A 13,233-nucleotide genomic window follows, 5' to 3' on the forward strand; every position below is an offset into this window, starting at 1 on the left:
GTTTAAGATCTCTTTTTATTTTGTGAGATTTTTTCGGGCTTAATAATAGAAATTGTTTATTTTTAAAAGCCTGTCGAGTTCGTCAGCCGTGTTATAAAAATTACATTTTTCAAATAGTATCATTATTTGTTATTCATTTTGTCTCTTTCTTCTTCTTCTTTTGTCTGTTTTTTTTTACTTTTAAATACTGTATCTCAAATTGTTTGGTCATTCCTACTTTCCTCTTACCTATTGAATTGATGTGACAAGTCTCGATTTATTGGAAAGTTTTTTTTAAATTGTTTAAATTTAAAATATGTAATAATCACGCTCCCTAGACAGAATTTCCAATAATAGACAAGTATTTTATGACTAAGGGAATACGTTTTTTTGAACACATTTACATTGAGAAAATTGATATTGCAACGCATCCAAATCAAACTAATTGAACATCATATTCAGTGTGACCGATGTTTTGAATAAACATCTAAAAATTTAATCATTTTGACTATTGAAATGAATCCGAAAAGAACCCGTAAATGCCCAACGTAAAGTACATAACCATTGAGTTTTTAGAGGAGTCAGCATATTCTCCTTTTTCTAAAGTCTAACCTGATCCCATCCCACTGCAATTGAAAGTTGGAAATCTTGTCTCAGTAGATAATAATAAATGTTCTAAAATAAGAGAGGCCGCTTACGTGTTAGGGATGGCGGCAACATGTCGGTCGGTCGCAGATTTTTATCAATCGAATAAAGGCTATTAGTTAAAAAAATTACACTATTAATTAGCTTAATAAGTAATTAGTAAAAAAAATTACACTATTGATTAACTTAATAAGTAATTGTATCGTTTGATACGTTCGTTGTGGTATGGTGACCAGAGGGCGATTATGATGGCTTGTGGTGGTTAATATAGGTTAGTCGATCGATTACTGTCAGAGCAACGATTGGTCGATATAATTGACTACATTAGATCGATTGATTTGATTAAGAGTTTTAATTTGTGCATCAGTCTATTTCAATTGATAAATATATCACATAATTTGCAAAATAAGACGACAAATTAAACGTTGACTAGATAAAAAAGGGTGGCCCTAATGCCACGACTTATTCTGATAGTGCCACGACTGTTTCTGTTGTCTTGACAAGTTTGCCCTCAATTTGTTCTAGTTGTCTCTACTTCTATTTCCTTTGCTTGCATCATAGGTGTGTCAGGGCCATTTAACTTTCGTCTTTCATTTGTCTTCTCGCTTCAATCGATTTGCATGTCCTTCACCATCATTTCGGAATCGGATCCAACCTCCTCGCCGGTAGATGACCAGATGTCATCAAGACCCATTCCGGTGCGGACAACGACCATGAAAGACCTCTTCGGTGGTCGACAATGTCTCAGTTTGCCATCGGTGACCTCGGAATCGAGCATATCATCTTTGTTTCCACCGATTTCTGTCTTTCATTTCGGAATGTTTATGAAACACGTGAGGTAGAGATGGGTGGCCTCAAAATCAAACCAATCGTAAAGTGTGAAAGAAGAGAAAAAGGCAAAAATGGGGTTGTCTGAGGGAGAGGGTTTGAATATTTTTTATCGGTAAAGGCTTTGAATTTCATTTTCAATTTCGCAGAAATATTTTGAAGTTCGCTGCAAGTACTAATTCATGTAAAATGAGTGTTAGACCTTGGAAGAGATGGGGTACTTGTATGTGTTGTATCCAAAAAAGAGAGATTCGAAATCAAATGAGAAGGTTTGATCTTGTGACGTGGAGTAGTGAGGAAATGGGGGAGAAGACGAAAACTTTAGAAAATAGTACTCCGTACTTATAAAAGTGAGAAGATGAACAGAATCCCGAGCCTCGTATGACCAAAGAGGGTATAGTCGCCAATGCACAGGAAAAGTCGTGCCACTAAGAAAAAGTGTCGTGGCCTTATCATTACCCGATAAAAAAAAGGCTACTTCTTTTGATTAATACTTCCTCCGTCTCTTTTTAAGTGTTATGCTTCGTAATTCCAACTTATTAAAAAGACATCATCATTACACATTTTACGTCAACTTTTACCTCTACTTTCTCTCTTTACCCTCTATGAAAACATCATCATTACATTTTTACTCACTAACTTTTCAAAATGATGGAATATACTTTTAGGGGCAAAATGGAAAAATTCATCAACTTTTACTAACTAATTTTACAAAATGGACATTTATTAAGGGACAGCCTAAAATGAAATACACTCTAAAAAATTGACGGTGGGAGTATATATATAGCTAGCGGTTGGAACTGGATTGTTCTATGTTAACTAACATAACATGGCTTAAATATAAATTGGACCATTCAATCTGATTAAGTTAAACTGTTTGATGCACATGACATTAATTGTAGTTGATTTGGGTATCAAATTGACTAATGCAACTTAATTACCAACAATAACTATTTGATTTTAGTGAGGTCGCGCTAATCTGTCCGATTATTTTTTATTTTTTTGGTCAAACGATTGGATAAGATTAATCGGCTTGGTGTTAAGAGGCTGGTAATCAGAAAATTCAAACCATTCCATTAATTAATTACTCCATACGTAACATTATCATATCGTGGATCTAAATGTATAGTATGTACGATTTATTTAATGAAGTATAGTGGGTAGATGGTGGTTGGATGGCTGAGGTGTTAATGGTGGCATCGCAGGACAGCCCTCTTTCTGCGTTAGCGTTTCCTTGGTCCTCTTGCAGTTACAAATCTGTGTCTTTTGCCGCCAGCGTATTTCTTTGGAATTCATTAGCAAGATTTGCAGCTTGTGGCGGTTAGTGGGGTCTGATTAGCAGGTTTCGAGTGGTCGTTTGCTTTGTCAGTTTATTTTTTTTTGTCCCTGCACAGATATATCACCCCTTGAGGGCTTGTTCACTCGGCCCGTTTTGATCGAGTTCACCCGGTCCCTTTGGATAACCCATAAGTTGTTGAGGTCTCTACCCAACCGAGGGCTCCGAATCTGCTTCTTGTACCCCTTGTGGGATTTTACTTAGTAATGAAAAGTTTATTCTGATAAAATAAAATAAAAAACCCATTTTTTACGTATAAATAAGAGTTATACTTACCTCTAAGCATTATACCTCATATTCGTCAAAGATATACTTTCAACTTATTTTTTGAGTCGTTTTGATGAATGCGATTGCATGACTCTTGGATCATAAATCATTCGGTGGTGTATGAGTTTTTGATTATGGACCATTCTAGGATTTTTTATATTGTTGATCTTAGTAACCTTTTAAAAGAATAATCAAAAGATATGTGACAAAATTTGATTATACTACTGGAGATATCGTAACTATTCTAGAAGCCATCACACCTCTTTGTTTCTCCCTTCCTCTCCTTCCCCCTAGGGTTTTCACCTTAAACGGGGGTGGGTCGGGCGGATCTCCCCTATGGAGTTTTTCTTTTCGTCGACCTCCGATCAGAATCTCTTTTCCTCCCATTTCATCACTCTCTATCCTCATTCTCCCCTCACGCTTTGGCCTTCCTGGTTCCTCTACCGCTGGACCTCCTCCATCATATTTGCCGTTTGTCGGTGACTCATCTTTGGTGGTGCGGTTAAGATGTGCAGCTGTGGGTGCGGAGCTTTTGTGCATGATTGGGTCTTCATAGTTGAAGATCTACGCTAGTGGATGATGATGGCGAGGTTTTCTCTCCGGTTTCTTGCCGTGAGTTTTTCTCTTGGCTGGTTTTTCCTAGTTGAGTTGTTCATTGTTTTCGCAGGAAAATGTTTAGTTGGTTTGGGGTATAATCTGTGGATGAGCCGTCTTAGTTACTTGGTCCTTTGTCTAAAAACAAATTTTCATCTTAATGTAGGAGTAATTTTTGGTTAAAGTTATAATATCATCTTTTATCGATTGGAAAGAAAAAAAAAACTATTCTAACAATATTATCAAAAAAACCTAAGATTGACAAAAAAAAAAAAAAAAAAACTATACTCAAAATCACAGGGGCTCAAAGTGTATTTTGACCAATTTAGAAAAGGTGAGGACTGAGGAAGAAGAGACCCAAAAAGAAGATCCGGTGTACCATCGTCGACCAAACAACAAATTAATCGGAGGAGAGTCATTATTTGGTAAAATCACTACTTAAACAAAACAAAATACTATTCCGTACCACATTCCACTCTCTCTCTCTCTCTCCTCCGATTCCCAGCTAAGAAAAGCACACCCCCCCCCAGCTAAGCAAAAGCACTCCACCATCTCTCTCTCCCATCCCCCACAGATCTCCAAACCCATCCGAAGCCTTCGTATACAGAAAGCCCACAAACACAAACTTCCAAATATCCCTGTTTTACGAAGAAGATCCACCGGTTGGTTACCTCGATTTCCGAGTCAACTCACAAGCTGACGACAGTTGAACCGAAATGTCCTGCGGAAAAAACTAGGGTTTTTGTTTGTTCACTCAGTTGTAATCATGGCGACGGAGGTTTCTCACAGCTGGAGCCTCTCCTACAAGGGCATGACCTCGGACAACATCAAGGGCCTGGTGTTGGCGCTGTCGTCCAGCTTGTTCATCGGGGCTAGCTTCATTGTCAAGAAAAAGGGACTTAAGAAAGCCGGCGCATCTGGAATTAGGGCAGGTACAGTTATAGAATCACACCTAGCTTGATGAAGTAATTTTGCAGTTTTGAGTCTTTTGACTGTGTACCTTGCTGTGAATCTGCTGTTAAATTGGTGATATTTGTGCTGTATTTGGTAAGGTGATAGTGTTGCATTTACTTCTAAGTCATCATTACCGACCTCTGCAGAAAGGGTACTGTATTTGGGAAATTGGCGTGCTTTAATATGGTTTGATCGACTAAATTGGGATATCCACCTGATCTGAACTGATTCAATTTATAGGAACTCTACACAACCAACGGGCAATGGCCGAGCCAATTTATAGGATTACTGAGGTTTTTGATGCAACCAAACAGCCAGTCGTTGCATCTATAAATTAGATTCCGGAGTTGGCCAGGTGATCAAGGCCTAGGATTTAGGGGTTTGCTCTATTTACAGTCTCAGCTTCCAAATCTCCTATGTGTTTTTTTTCTTTTGGGTGGGGGGTGAGTAATTTCAAATCTCCTATGTATTATCCACTCTTATGGGGCCAATATGTATGGGATGTTGTCCTGGCTTTAATTGGAATCTCTGCTAGTGGACGGAGGGATTGGGTCCCAGGAATTAGTCGAGGTGCGTGTATGCTGGCCCGAACACCCTGTATTATAAAAGAAAAAAAAAAAAAAAAGATTCCGAGGATTACATGTTCATAATGGTCCAGAATGCTGTCGCCTCTCTGCCTTTGCTGGTGTTATGGGCGGTTTGTTGGGGTTGGTATGGTACCACTGTTACAACGAGCAGAAAAATTTCGAGGATTTGGAATCCATGACTGTCAACTTCCGCTGAATTTATCGTTCGTGGCCTTTCACAAGATGTTATGTGTTTCTTATGGTGGAATGGTTTATATTTGTCATGAACATCACACAGCAACCTATTACATTTTCTCTTTTCACTCTGTGGCCTATTTTGTGGAGTGCAGCTCCTCTCCAATCCTCCTAAAATTGGAGGATCCAATCCTATTTATGACCTGACACATGGATGCTATTGAATCTAACAGCTGAAAACACTCTTCTCCTAACCTTCTCCTTATCCAGGTAACACCCAATAACCTCTCTTCCACTTCTTCCTTCAGCCCACTCCCCTCCCTCCCCTTCTCTCTCCCCGCCGACAAGCCATCACCATCCAACCCACTGAATTCATATTAATTGAAAACTTTGAAATTTAAGATCTAGATGATCATAGCACTGAAGATAGCCCCTTAGTTACACGAAGCGGGAGAGGGGACGGGGGAGCGGATGATCACAGAAGTGTGGGAGCGCCATTGGGAGCGGTTAGGAAAAATTATTAAAATTATAAATATATTTTGGAATTTTATATTGTTAAATGTCAATATAAAAATATTATTCTACCACATAAAATATTACTATTAAAATTATAAGTTTCTAGTTATATTTCAACATTTTTATTGTAGCACATGATTACACAATAGAGCTCTTTGTGCATATTAAGTAGGCGTAAAAGTTAAGGGCATTAATATGACTCTAGAAGGTTAATATCAGATGTGCTTACTAACAAGATCAAAACAATTTTAAAGGTTCCAATTGCAACTTGAATCGTAAGTCTCTCAACCGTTTTTTGGGTGTAAGTTCCCGTATAGGTAAGGAACGAGTTCCCGTCATCATTGGGACGGGTTTCTTGGAGTTTCCTTCGACGGGAACGCGGAAACGCGTTTCCGTCGAAGAAACATGGGCATAGTTGAAGGTTCCTGCAACTAAGGATAGCCCTAGCCCTAGATTTTGGCTTTCAAATTTCCGATTACCAAATGGTGGTCGAATAACGAGTGTTTTTTTAAGATCTAATAACGAGTTAGCAGTCCACTTTTTTGATCTACAAAAATCGTTAAGTTCTCTGGTGGTGGTGGTGGGAATGGTGATGAAGCATTTGCTATGGCTGGAAAACGTCTCTAATGGCTGAGAGTGAGAAGAAGAGGAAGGGGGAGAGAGAGAGAATTTTGTGTGCTCAACCACGTGGCCTTTCACTGAGTTGTACATCTTGACCGTTGGATTTGGATTGGAGGATCCTCCAATCATTTGAGAATTGGAGAGGAGCCGAACTCTATTTCGTGGCATCTTATTCATTCCTCTTGCTGTCTAATTTTAACTGTGTTTATGAGTTGGACCAGTGTTTAAAGGAAGGAATGCGTTGTTTAGCCACGTGAAAGAGAGTCAAGTGACAAGTGCGATCACGGGCTGCCTATTTTAAGTTGTCAACCTTATCCTTATCTAGTTAATGTGATGGAAAACACTCACTTTCATATTCATTGTCTCCTTGTAAGCTACCATCATATATTTTTCATAAATATTTGTTTTTCGTGTACTTTGTGGACGCGTCTGTCAGGATTGTTTCCTGAACTCATTTTATGGTTTATTATACCTAATTCCCAGGTTACTAGGCCACTATTGTTTGATTGAAACATATTCAATGCTTCTTTTGACAGGTGTTGGAGGTTTCTCATACCTATACGAGCCACTGTGGTGGGTGGGCATGACAACAAGTGAGTTTATATAACTATCGTCTGTTCTATGGTATATTTGTTGGATCAATGTAGGAGCATCTGGAATTTCAGTTTCCGTGAAGTTTATCTATAATGGCAATTGGCATTGTGTTTTTTTGGCTGATCGGGTCATGAACAAATAACTAAGAATGATTAAACATGATCAGAATTGAAATATTCCGTTAACTATGCAATATTGTTAAAAAACCCCTCATGAAGAATGGCAGGCCTTGGGAATTCTGTAGAGTGAAATCCATTCTGTCATGAATCCAATTGTGGCTGCCTTACCTTTGGATATTACTCCATATTTTCTAGCCCCTTGTCTATCCCTCCAACAAACTATTGACCCCTTGTCTTTCGTTCTCTTTTTGTTTTTCCACTTGATGGTAATATTATCACAATATCAAGCACTGCATTTCCTTGTTACCCTGCTGCACAATTTGCTTGTATATTCTAGAAGATTAGAATGTCTACTGAAAACGTGAGTTCTAATGGCTAGTAATTTGTTAACAGTGATTGTTGGAGAAATTGCTAATTTTGCGGCTTATGCATTTGCCCCAGCTATTCTGGTTACTCCTCTTGGTGCGCTCAGCATTATTATCAGGCATGGTAGAAAGTTGCAAAATTATTTTACTTTGATTCCCTGGTTTGGCTGCTAATGACCACGTCGTGCTGCAGTGCTGTACTTGCAGATGTCATTTTAAAGGAGAAGTTACATATTTTCGGGATTCTTGGTTGTGTTCTGTGTGTTGTTGGTTCCATCACAATTGTTCTACATGCTCCTCCAGAAGGCGAGATTGAGTCCGTGAAAGAAGTGTGGGATCTTGCTACGGAGCCAGGTCTTTTCGTTTAGCTCTTCTTACTGTGTTTTTTCCATTTATTTATGCTGTTTTCATGCTACACTTATTCTGTATTATTTGCTAGACTGTAATTAATGGGGTGTCGTTTCCACTTTTCTTCTTGGTAGGTTTCCTCTTGTATGCAGCTCTCGTGCTAACAGCTGTCTTCATAATTATATTCCGCTATATCCCACAATATGGCCAGACACATATAATGGTCTATATTGGAGTTTGTTCGTTAGTTGGTTCATTGTCGGTATGTATTGGCTGTTTGCAGTTGGAGATTCTTGCATAATTAATTTCCCGTTTTAGTTGCTTCTAGATTATTTAATCCAAGGATATTCTGTGACAGGTCATGAGTGTCAAAGCACTTGGAATTGCCTTGAAACTCACATTATCAGGGATGAACCAACTCATATATCCCCAGACGTGGGCATTTGCTGCTGTAGTCATTACTTGTGTAATTACCCAAATGAATTATTTAAATAAGGTAATGAAGTTTTCTTGTCTTTCCGTTTCCATTTATGGTTTGCGTTTTTCGTTGTCTTTCGCTGTCGTTCATCTTTGGCTGTTTGGTTACACCTGTGCTAATTGTGTTAGCTTCATTGCTCGAGTGCAGGCCCTTGACACATTCAACACAGCTGTGGTATCTCCCATTTACTATGTTATGTTTACGTCTCTAACCATTTTGGCAAGTGTGATCATGTTTAAGGTAATTATTTGGCAAATGAGGAACTTTAAAAACACTTTTGATTTGGGAGGTCCATTATATTTTTACGGTATAATTAATTCTGCCAACCAACTTTACTTATTTTGCGTTTCATTGCTTCTTGATATTGATATTGGGTGCCTGCTTATTCCCAACTTGTACTATGTTGCTCAACATTTCAAGTTCGTTTTGTGGGTGTACAGGACTGGGATAGGCAGAATGCAACACAGATTGTGACAGAAATGTGTGGTTTCGTGACAATATTGTCCGGGACCTTTCTTCTTCACAAAACAAAGGACATGGTTGATGGTAGGCTTGTTTACCTTTCTTTTGTTTTTCACTACAAATTCGGGATAGTGTAGGACGGTGAAGTTTAAATTTCCATGTCAGGAACTCGTTCCTCTTGACAGTTACACTCAGTTTTCGCAACTCAAATCAAATACCAAGTATTTTTTAGCAATACATGATACCATTGTCAACTCATATGCAGGCATGTGCACGTCACCATCCATGAGAAACTCTAAGCACATGGATGAGGAGAATGGTTTTGGACAGGAAGGCATTCCTCTTAAGCGGCAGGATTCATTGTGACTGATGTAGCACCTCTGATTCATCGGATGAAGGGACCTCAACGTGGCCGACTTGTATTTTATATGCATTGGATCCACCCCTCTTGTTCGTGGATCCGCCCCTCTTGTTCGTTTACAGGGTACAGTTGGAGAAGAAAAGGGGAAGTTTTAATTCGTTCGTTTTCCCCTTGGTGAATCATATGTGGGGTGGCTTTCGAAAGCAGAGTCCCTTCTGCTCAAATGAAAGGGACAAGCGGAAATGTAATACGGAGCGTACCTGGTTATATAAAATGGATTCTTTCTTCATTCTTTTGTGCCATACTGTTGCCCCCGTTTTTACAGGAATTGGCACTTTAATCAACACAACACAACAAACTGTATCATTATGAATTTTCCCGATCTATAGATTGTTTTGTTTGTTTTTGAACTTTGAAGATGGTTTTTGGGCCGATTGAACGCACCCATGACCACACGCACCCAAGACGGAGGTTTTTATTCTTCAGCTGCAAAATAGCATTATGTTATGACCACACGCACCCAAGACGGAGGTTTTTATTCTTCAGCTGCAAAATAGCATTATGTTTGTTGGTACTGCTAATCGAAGAGAGACGCAAGTTCTTTTCGTAACTTGGTTGCATCCCTTCAATGTTCCCTTCTCATCCCTTTCCAAAGAAGGAATTCAAGGACTTCAATGGCTATGGTACAGATTCTGTTGTTGAAAAATGAGTCGGAGGGGTAAAAATAGGACAATCCACAGATTCCTGGAGAGAATAATTTCAAGGTTTGAATCCTGTCATTAAAGACGCTAATAGAAAATCTTACCATTGCGCAACCCAACCTTGTTTCTTCATTTGATTGCCTTTAAACACGAATTGAATACTACCAAAAAGGCTAGTAAAGGCAGAGCTTTCAAGCAGTCGATACGGACCTGAATCTGATATATTTATCAAAAATTAAAGTTTTCATTTTCTATTTCCATGATGACAAGATCCTTTGAAAAATACAACCGAATTCCACCCTTCTCTCTCCTATTCTAGTGTCTTATTACTTACTACGTACGGCCGGGGCTGTACTTCTTGCAATCACCATTGCCGTGAATGAATTCACTTCTGACAACCCCTGCCTCTCTCAGGGTTAGTGTCTCAGAAGTCCGAGGAAGACCAAAAAACAGGGAGGCAAAACCATAGCAGTCCATCTTCAGGAAAATGTTGGAGTTCAAGTCTGTCTCTGGCTTTGCTTCAAAAGGTCAGATACAGAAGCACAATGTGTTGAGTTGTAATTGCATTTCTCGCAGCACGATTGAAGCAATTCAATGGCTTTCAGGCACCTGCACAATTGGAAAATGAACTTAAACCCAAGACTCATTACCTTAAGAAAGAGAGATAATAATTACCCACTTGAAGCTCAAACTATAATCTAACTAAACCAGCAAAGTTCAAAACTATAAAACACTAAAACATCATAAATGAAGGTTGGTGCGATTGCAGGTTTTAACCGACCGGGCCATCGGATAGAGTGGAAGAACAGATCAATCAAACTTTGTGACTTTAATTGGTACATAAAGTCTATTGGGGCCTTCTCTACTTCTGAGAATCCCCGGCTTCAGATCGTTAACTGACCTCACAAATAACCCAAATTTCAAAAAATAGGCTGTTGGACTACAAAATCATCGTGGTAATCATGAAGTAATATAGGCATGCTCAACGTCATAGTTCTAGGTTTCTAGCACATTATACAGATTTGTGGTGCAACATCGAGTTCTTGTCCTGGGTTTCCACTGCCGCCATGGAAGCAGTTTAACTTGCCATGATATGTTGATGAAGACTGTCTACCCATCTTTTGGCTATTAACTATTTGGATACCTGGAGAAACGCTTAGGAGGATGTTTGAACTCTGAACAGTGAACACCCATCATCTTTCGTTAGTTGTACTTCCATTTAAAGGACGAGCTTGTTTTATGGCCCAAGAATTCTTAACTAGGAAAAAAGTGCTCTGAACAATAACTTCTTGTATTTGCCCAGGCCTCATTCCTCTTACCTTCAATTGGGTTTCGAGCCCCACAAAAGGGAAGGGATATGGGGCTCCAGATTCACACGGAGGGATGCCTGGCATCTATGAAAGCATGAAGGCTGGAGATCTACTATTTATTGGAGGGTCATGACATTGAGGGTACCTCACCTGGTGATGTGTCTGACCGAGTAGAAAGGGGATATAAGGCTCCCTTTGCTTGAGCAATCTGCAAGTAAGTAACACCTCTGGTGGTGGCACCAAAATCTCAAACACGACAAAGTTGTAACCCAGCAACAATGTCAGGTGTGCTCTTCAAGAACGTGGAGGGGCGTGGAGAATGTCCAATGTCTTATGGTTGGTCGCTAAACTCCTATGGCAGAAGTCCTTGTGGGAAACGGAATTAGGCACTTTGGCAAGCCCTCAACCATGGCCACCTAGTCACAAATCTCAGTAACCCAGCACCATGGGGCATGGAATAGCTCAGGCACTCCATGAGGGCAAAACCAATCCCCAGGGACTTTCTATGCCTTGCTCTCAAGTCTTGACCTAGGCCGAGAGCATCAAAGCCTTTGAAGAATAAATTCAAGAAATCAAGGGAAGGCTCCTCAATGGGATGGGAACAATCGGGAGGAGGCTTAGCTTTGATTGAGTGGGGGATGACAAATTCTATATGGGGTTTCGAGAGATCTTCCCTAAGTTCCTTGCCTCGAAGCTAATGCACCATCCCATTAGCCTCAGCGAACAAAAGTATATTCTGAAACGAGAAGAACACAGTGTTGTATCCAATCCAAGTTTCATCTCATGAGACGGGCACGTGGAGTAGTGCATACATAAAGTAACATGGCACTCTATTATCCATTACCCATTTGGGGTGAATTATACTTGTCTCCTTGTGACAGATTAGCAACAATCACTTCACCACAGTTCTTGGGTTAACAACTAACGAGTCACATTTTGGCCAACTAACATAAAGCAAAACATGCAAAACGCCATAAAGCCTAAGAAGGATAAAATAACCTCCCAAACATAAACTTGAGTGTACCTGTTCCACTTAGCTCTAAAATCTCAACTTTGGAACGCACAACACAGTTACAAAATGGAAGCAAAACTAGAGACAAGCTGCCCATGAACACAGTAATAACTTTACATAAGGTTTTCAGAAAAGGCATGTTACTTAGCCACGTTCCACATAAACTAGCAGTCTAGCATCAAATTATCAGAGTTCATTTAAAACTGTATACTAATAAAGAGGATTATCAATACAAAAGGGCACAGTGAAAAATTCAACCACGAGAATGAAATCAAACTATTAATAATCCTATTTATTGAAGTGTCCAAATGTAAAATTCTAAACCCTATTCACTGCAAGCACCAAACCTTATCGATTGCCCTGTGAAAACGAAAAAGACAAAAGGAAAACGAAAGAAAGACATTAGCGATCAACCCTAATCCTCAGATCGATCGCCGACCCAAAAAGTGCCGGATTTTCCGCCAATTTCTGGAAACACGTAAATAAGTCCGTTCTTTATCGGGAGAAAAATTAAAAAAAAAAAAAAGAGAAGAGGAAAAAACGTACTTTCGAGGATCGAAGTTGTTCTTGGAGAGACAGGCTTGAATGTCGCAAGCATTCTTCTTGCACGGCTCTTTGCTCGGCTGTGGCATCTCTCTCTCTCTCTCTCTTCTCTCTCTAAAGAGAGTTGATCGCCGTGGAGGATTTGGCGGCGAAACGGTGTCCTCAATTGCTTTGGAAAAGCGGGAATTCCACGCAGCCACGCTTCCTAGGAAATTGCCACGTACTCATAAAGAAGAAAGGTAAATACGCTAGGACCCCTAAGGTTCTAGATATTGCATATCTCAACTTTAAATTTGTACCATATTCACGTGAGGACCCTTCCTGTTGAGTGGCTGTTAATATATCTATTGGAAGTAATTATTTTTTATTTAAAAAAAAAGCTCTCTTCCGTCCCATCTCACGATTATATTGATGATTGAATATATTTTTATTTTAAATT

The 13,233-nt window shown here is 39.4% G+C and overlaps 2 protein-coding genes across 2 annotated transcripts; one reads left to right on the forward strand and one right to left on the reverse strand.

Moving 5' to 3' along the window:
• The first annotated feature begins 4,014 nt into the window (after nt 1-4,014).
• LOC131306433 (probable magnesium transporter NIPA4) lies at nt 4,015-9,645 on the forward strand. The gene is made up of 9 exons (XM_058332659.1): nt 4,015-4,581; nt 7,038-7,094; nt 7,608-7,698; nt 7,773-7,933; nt 8,062-8,189; nt 8,286-8,423; nt 8,553-8,645; nt 8,846-8,951; nt 9,133-9,645. Exons 1-9 carry the CDS (start codon nt 4,416-4,418, stop codon nt 9,231-9,233), a joined length of 1,041 nt encoding a protein of 346 aa, XP_058188642.1. The 5' UTR covers nt 4,015-4,415; the 3' UTR covers nt 9,234-9,645.
• A 473-nt stretch (nt 9,646-10,118) lies between these two features.
• Nucleotides 10,119-12,988, reverse strand: LOC131306434 (uncharacterized). Its single transcript, XM_058332660.1, has 2 exons — nt 12,798-12,988; nt 10,119-10,538 (listed from the first exon to the last, which is right to left on the reverse strand). Exons 1-2 carry the CDS (start codon nt 12,881-12,883, stop codon nt 10,427-10,429), a joined length of 198 nt encoding a protein of 65 aa, XP_058188643.1. The 5' UTR covers nt 12,884-12,988; the 3' UTR covers nt 10,119-10,426.
• Between the last annotated feature and the right edge of the window lie 245 nt (nt 12,989-13,233).

The sequence above is a fragment of the Rhododendron vialii genome, chromosome 11a (genome assembly GCF_030253575.1).
Source record: "Rhododendron vialii isolate Sample 1 chromosome 11a, ASM3025357v1".
Classification (NCBI taxonomy): Eukaryota; Viridiplantae; Streptophyta; class Magnoliopsida; order Ericales; family Ericaceae; genus Rhododendron; species Rhododendron vialii.

Coding starts and splice junctions, on each gene's coding strand:
- LOC131306434 (XM_058332660.1), bottom strand. CDS start 12,883: ATGCCACAGCCGAGCAAAGAGCCGTGCAAGAAGAATGCTTGCGACATT. Junction 10,539..12,797: donor AACAACTTCGATCCTCGAAA/GTACGTTTTTTC, acceptor CCAATTGTGCAG/GTGCCTGAAAGCCATTGAAT.
- LOC131306433 (XM_058332659.1), top strand. CDS start 4,416: ATGGCGACGGAGGTTTCTCACAGCTGGAGCCTCTCCTACAAGGGCATG. Junction 7,095..7,607: donor GTGGGTGGGCATGACAACAA/GTGAGTTTATAT, acceptor ATTTGTTAACAG/TGATTGTTGGAGAAATTGCT. Junction 7,934..8,061: donor GGATCTTGCTACGGAGCCAG/GTCTTTTCGTTT, acceptor TCTTCTTGGTAG/GTTTCCTCTTGTATGCAGCT.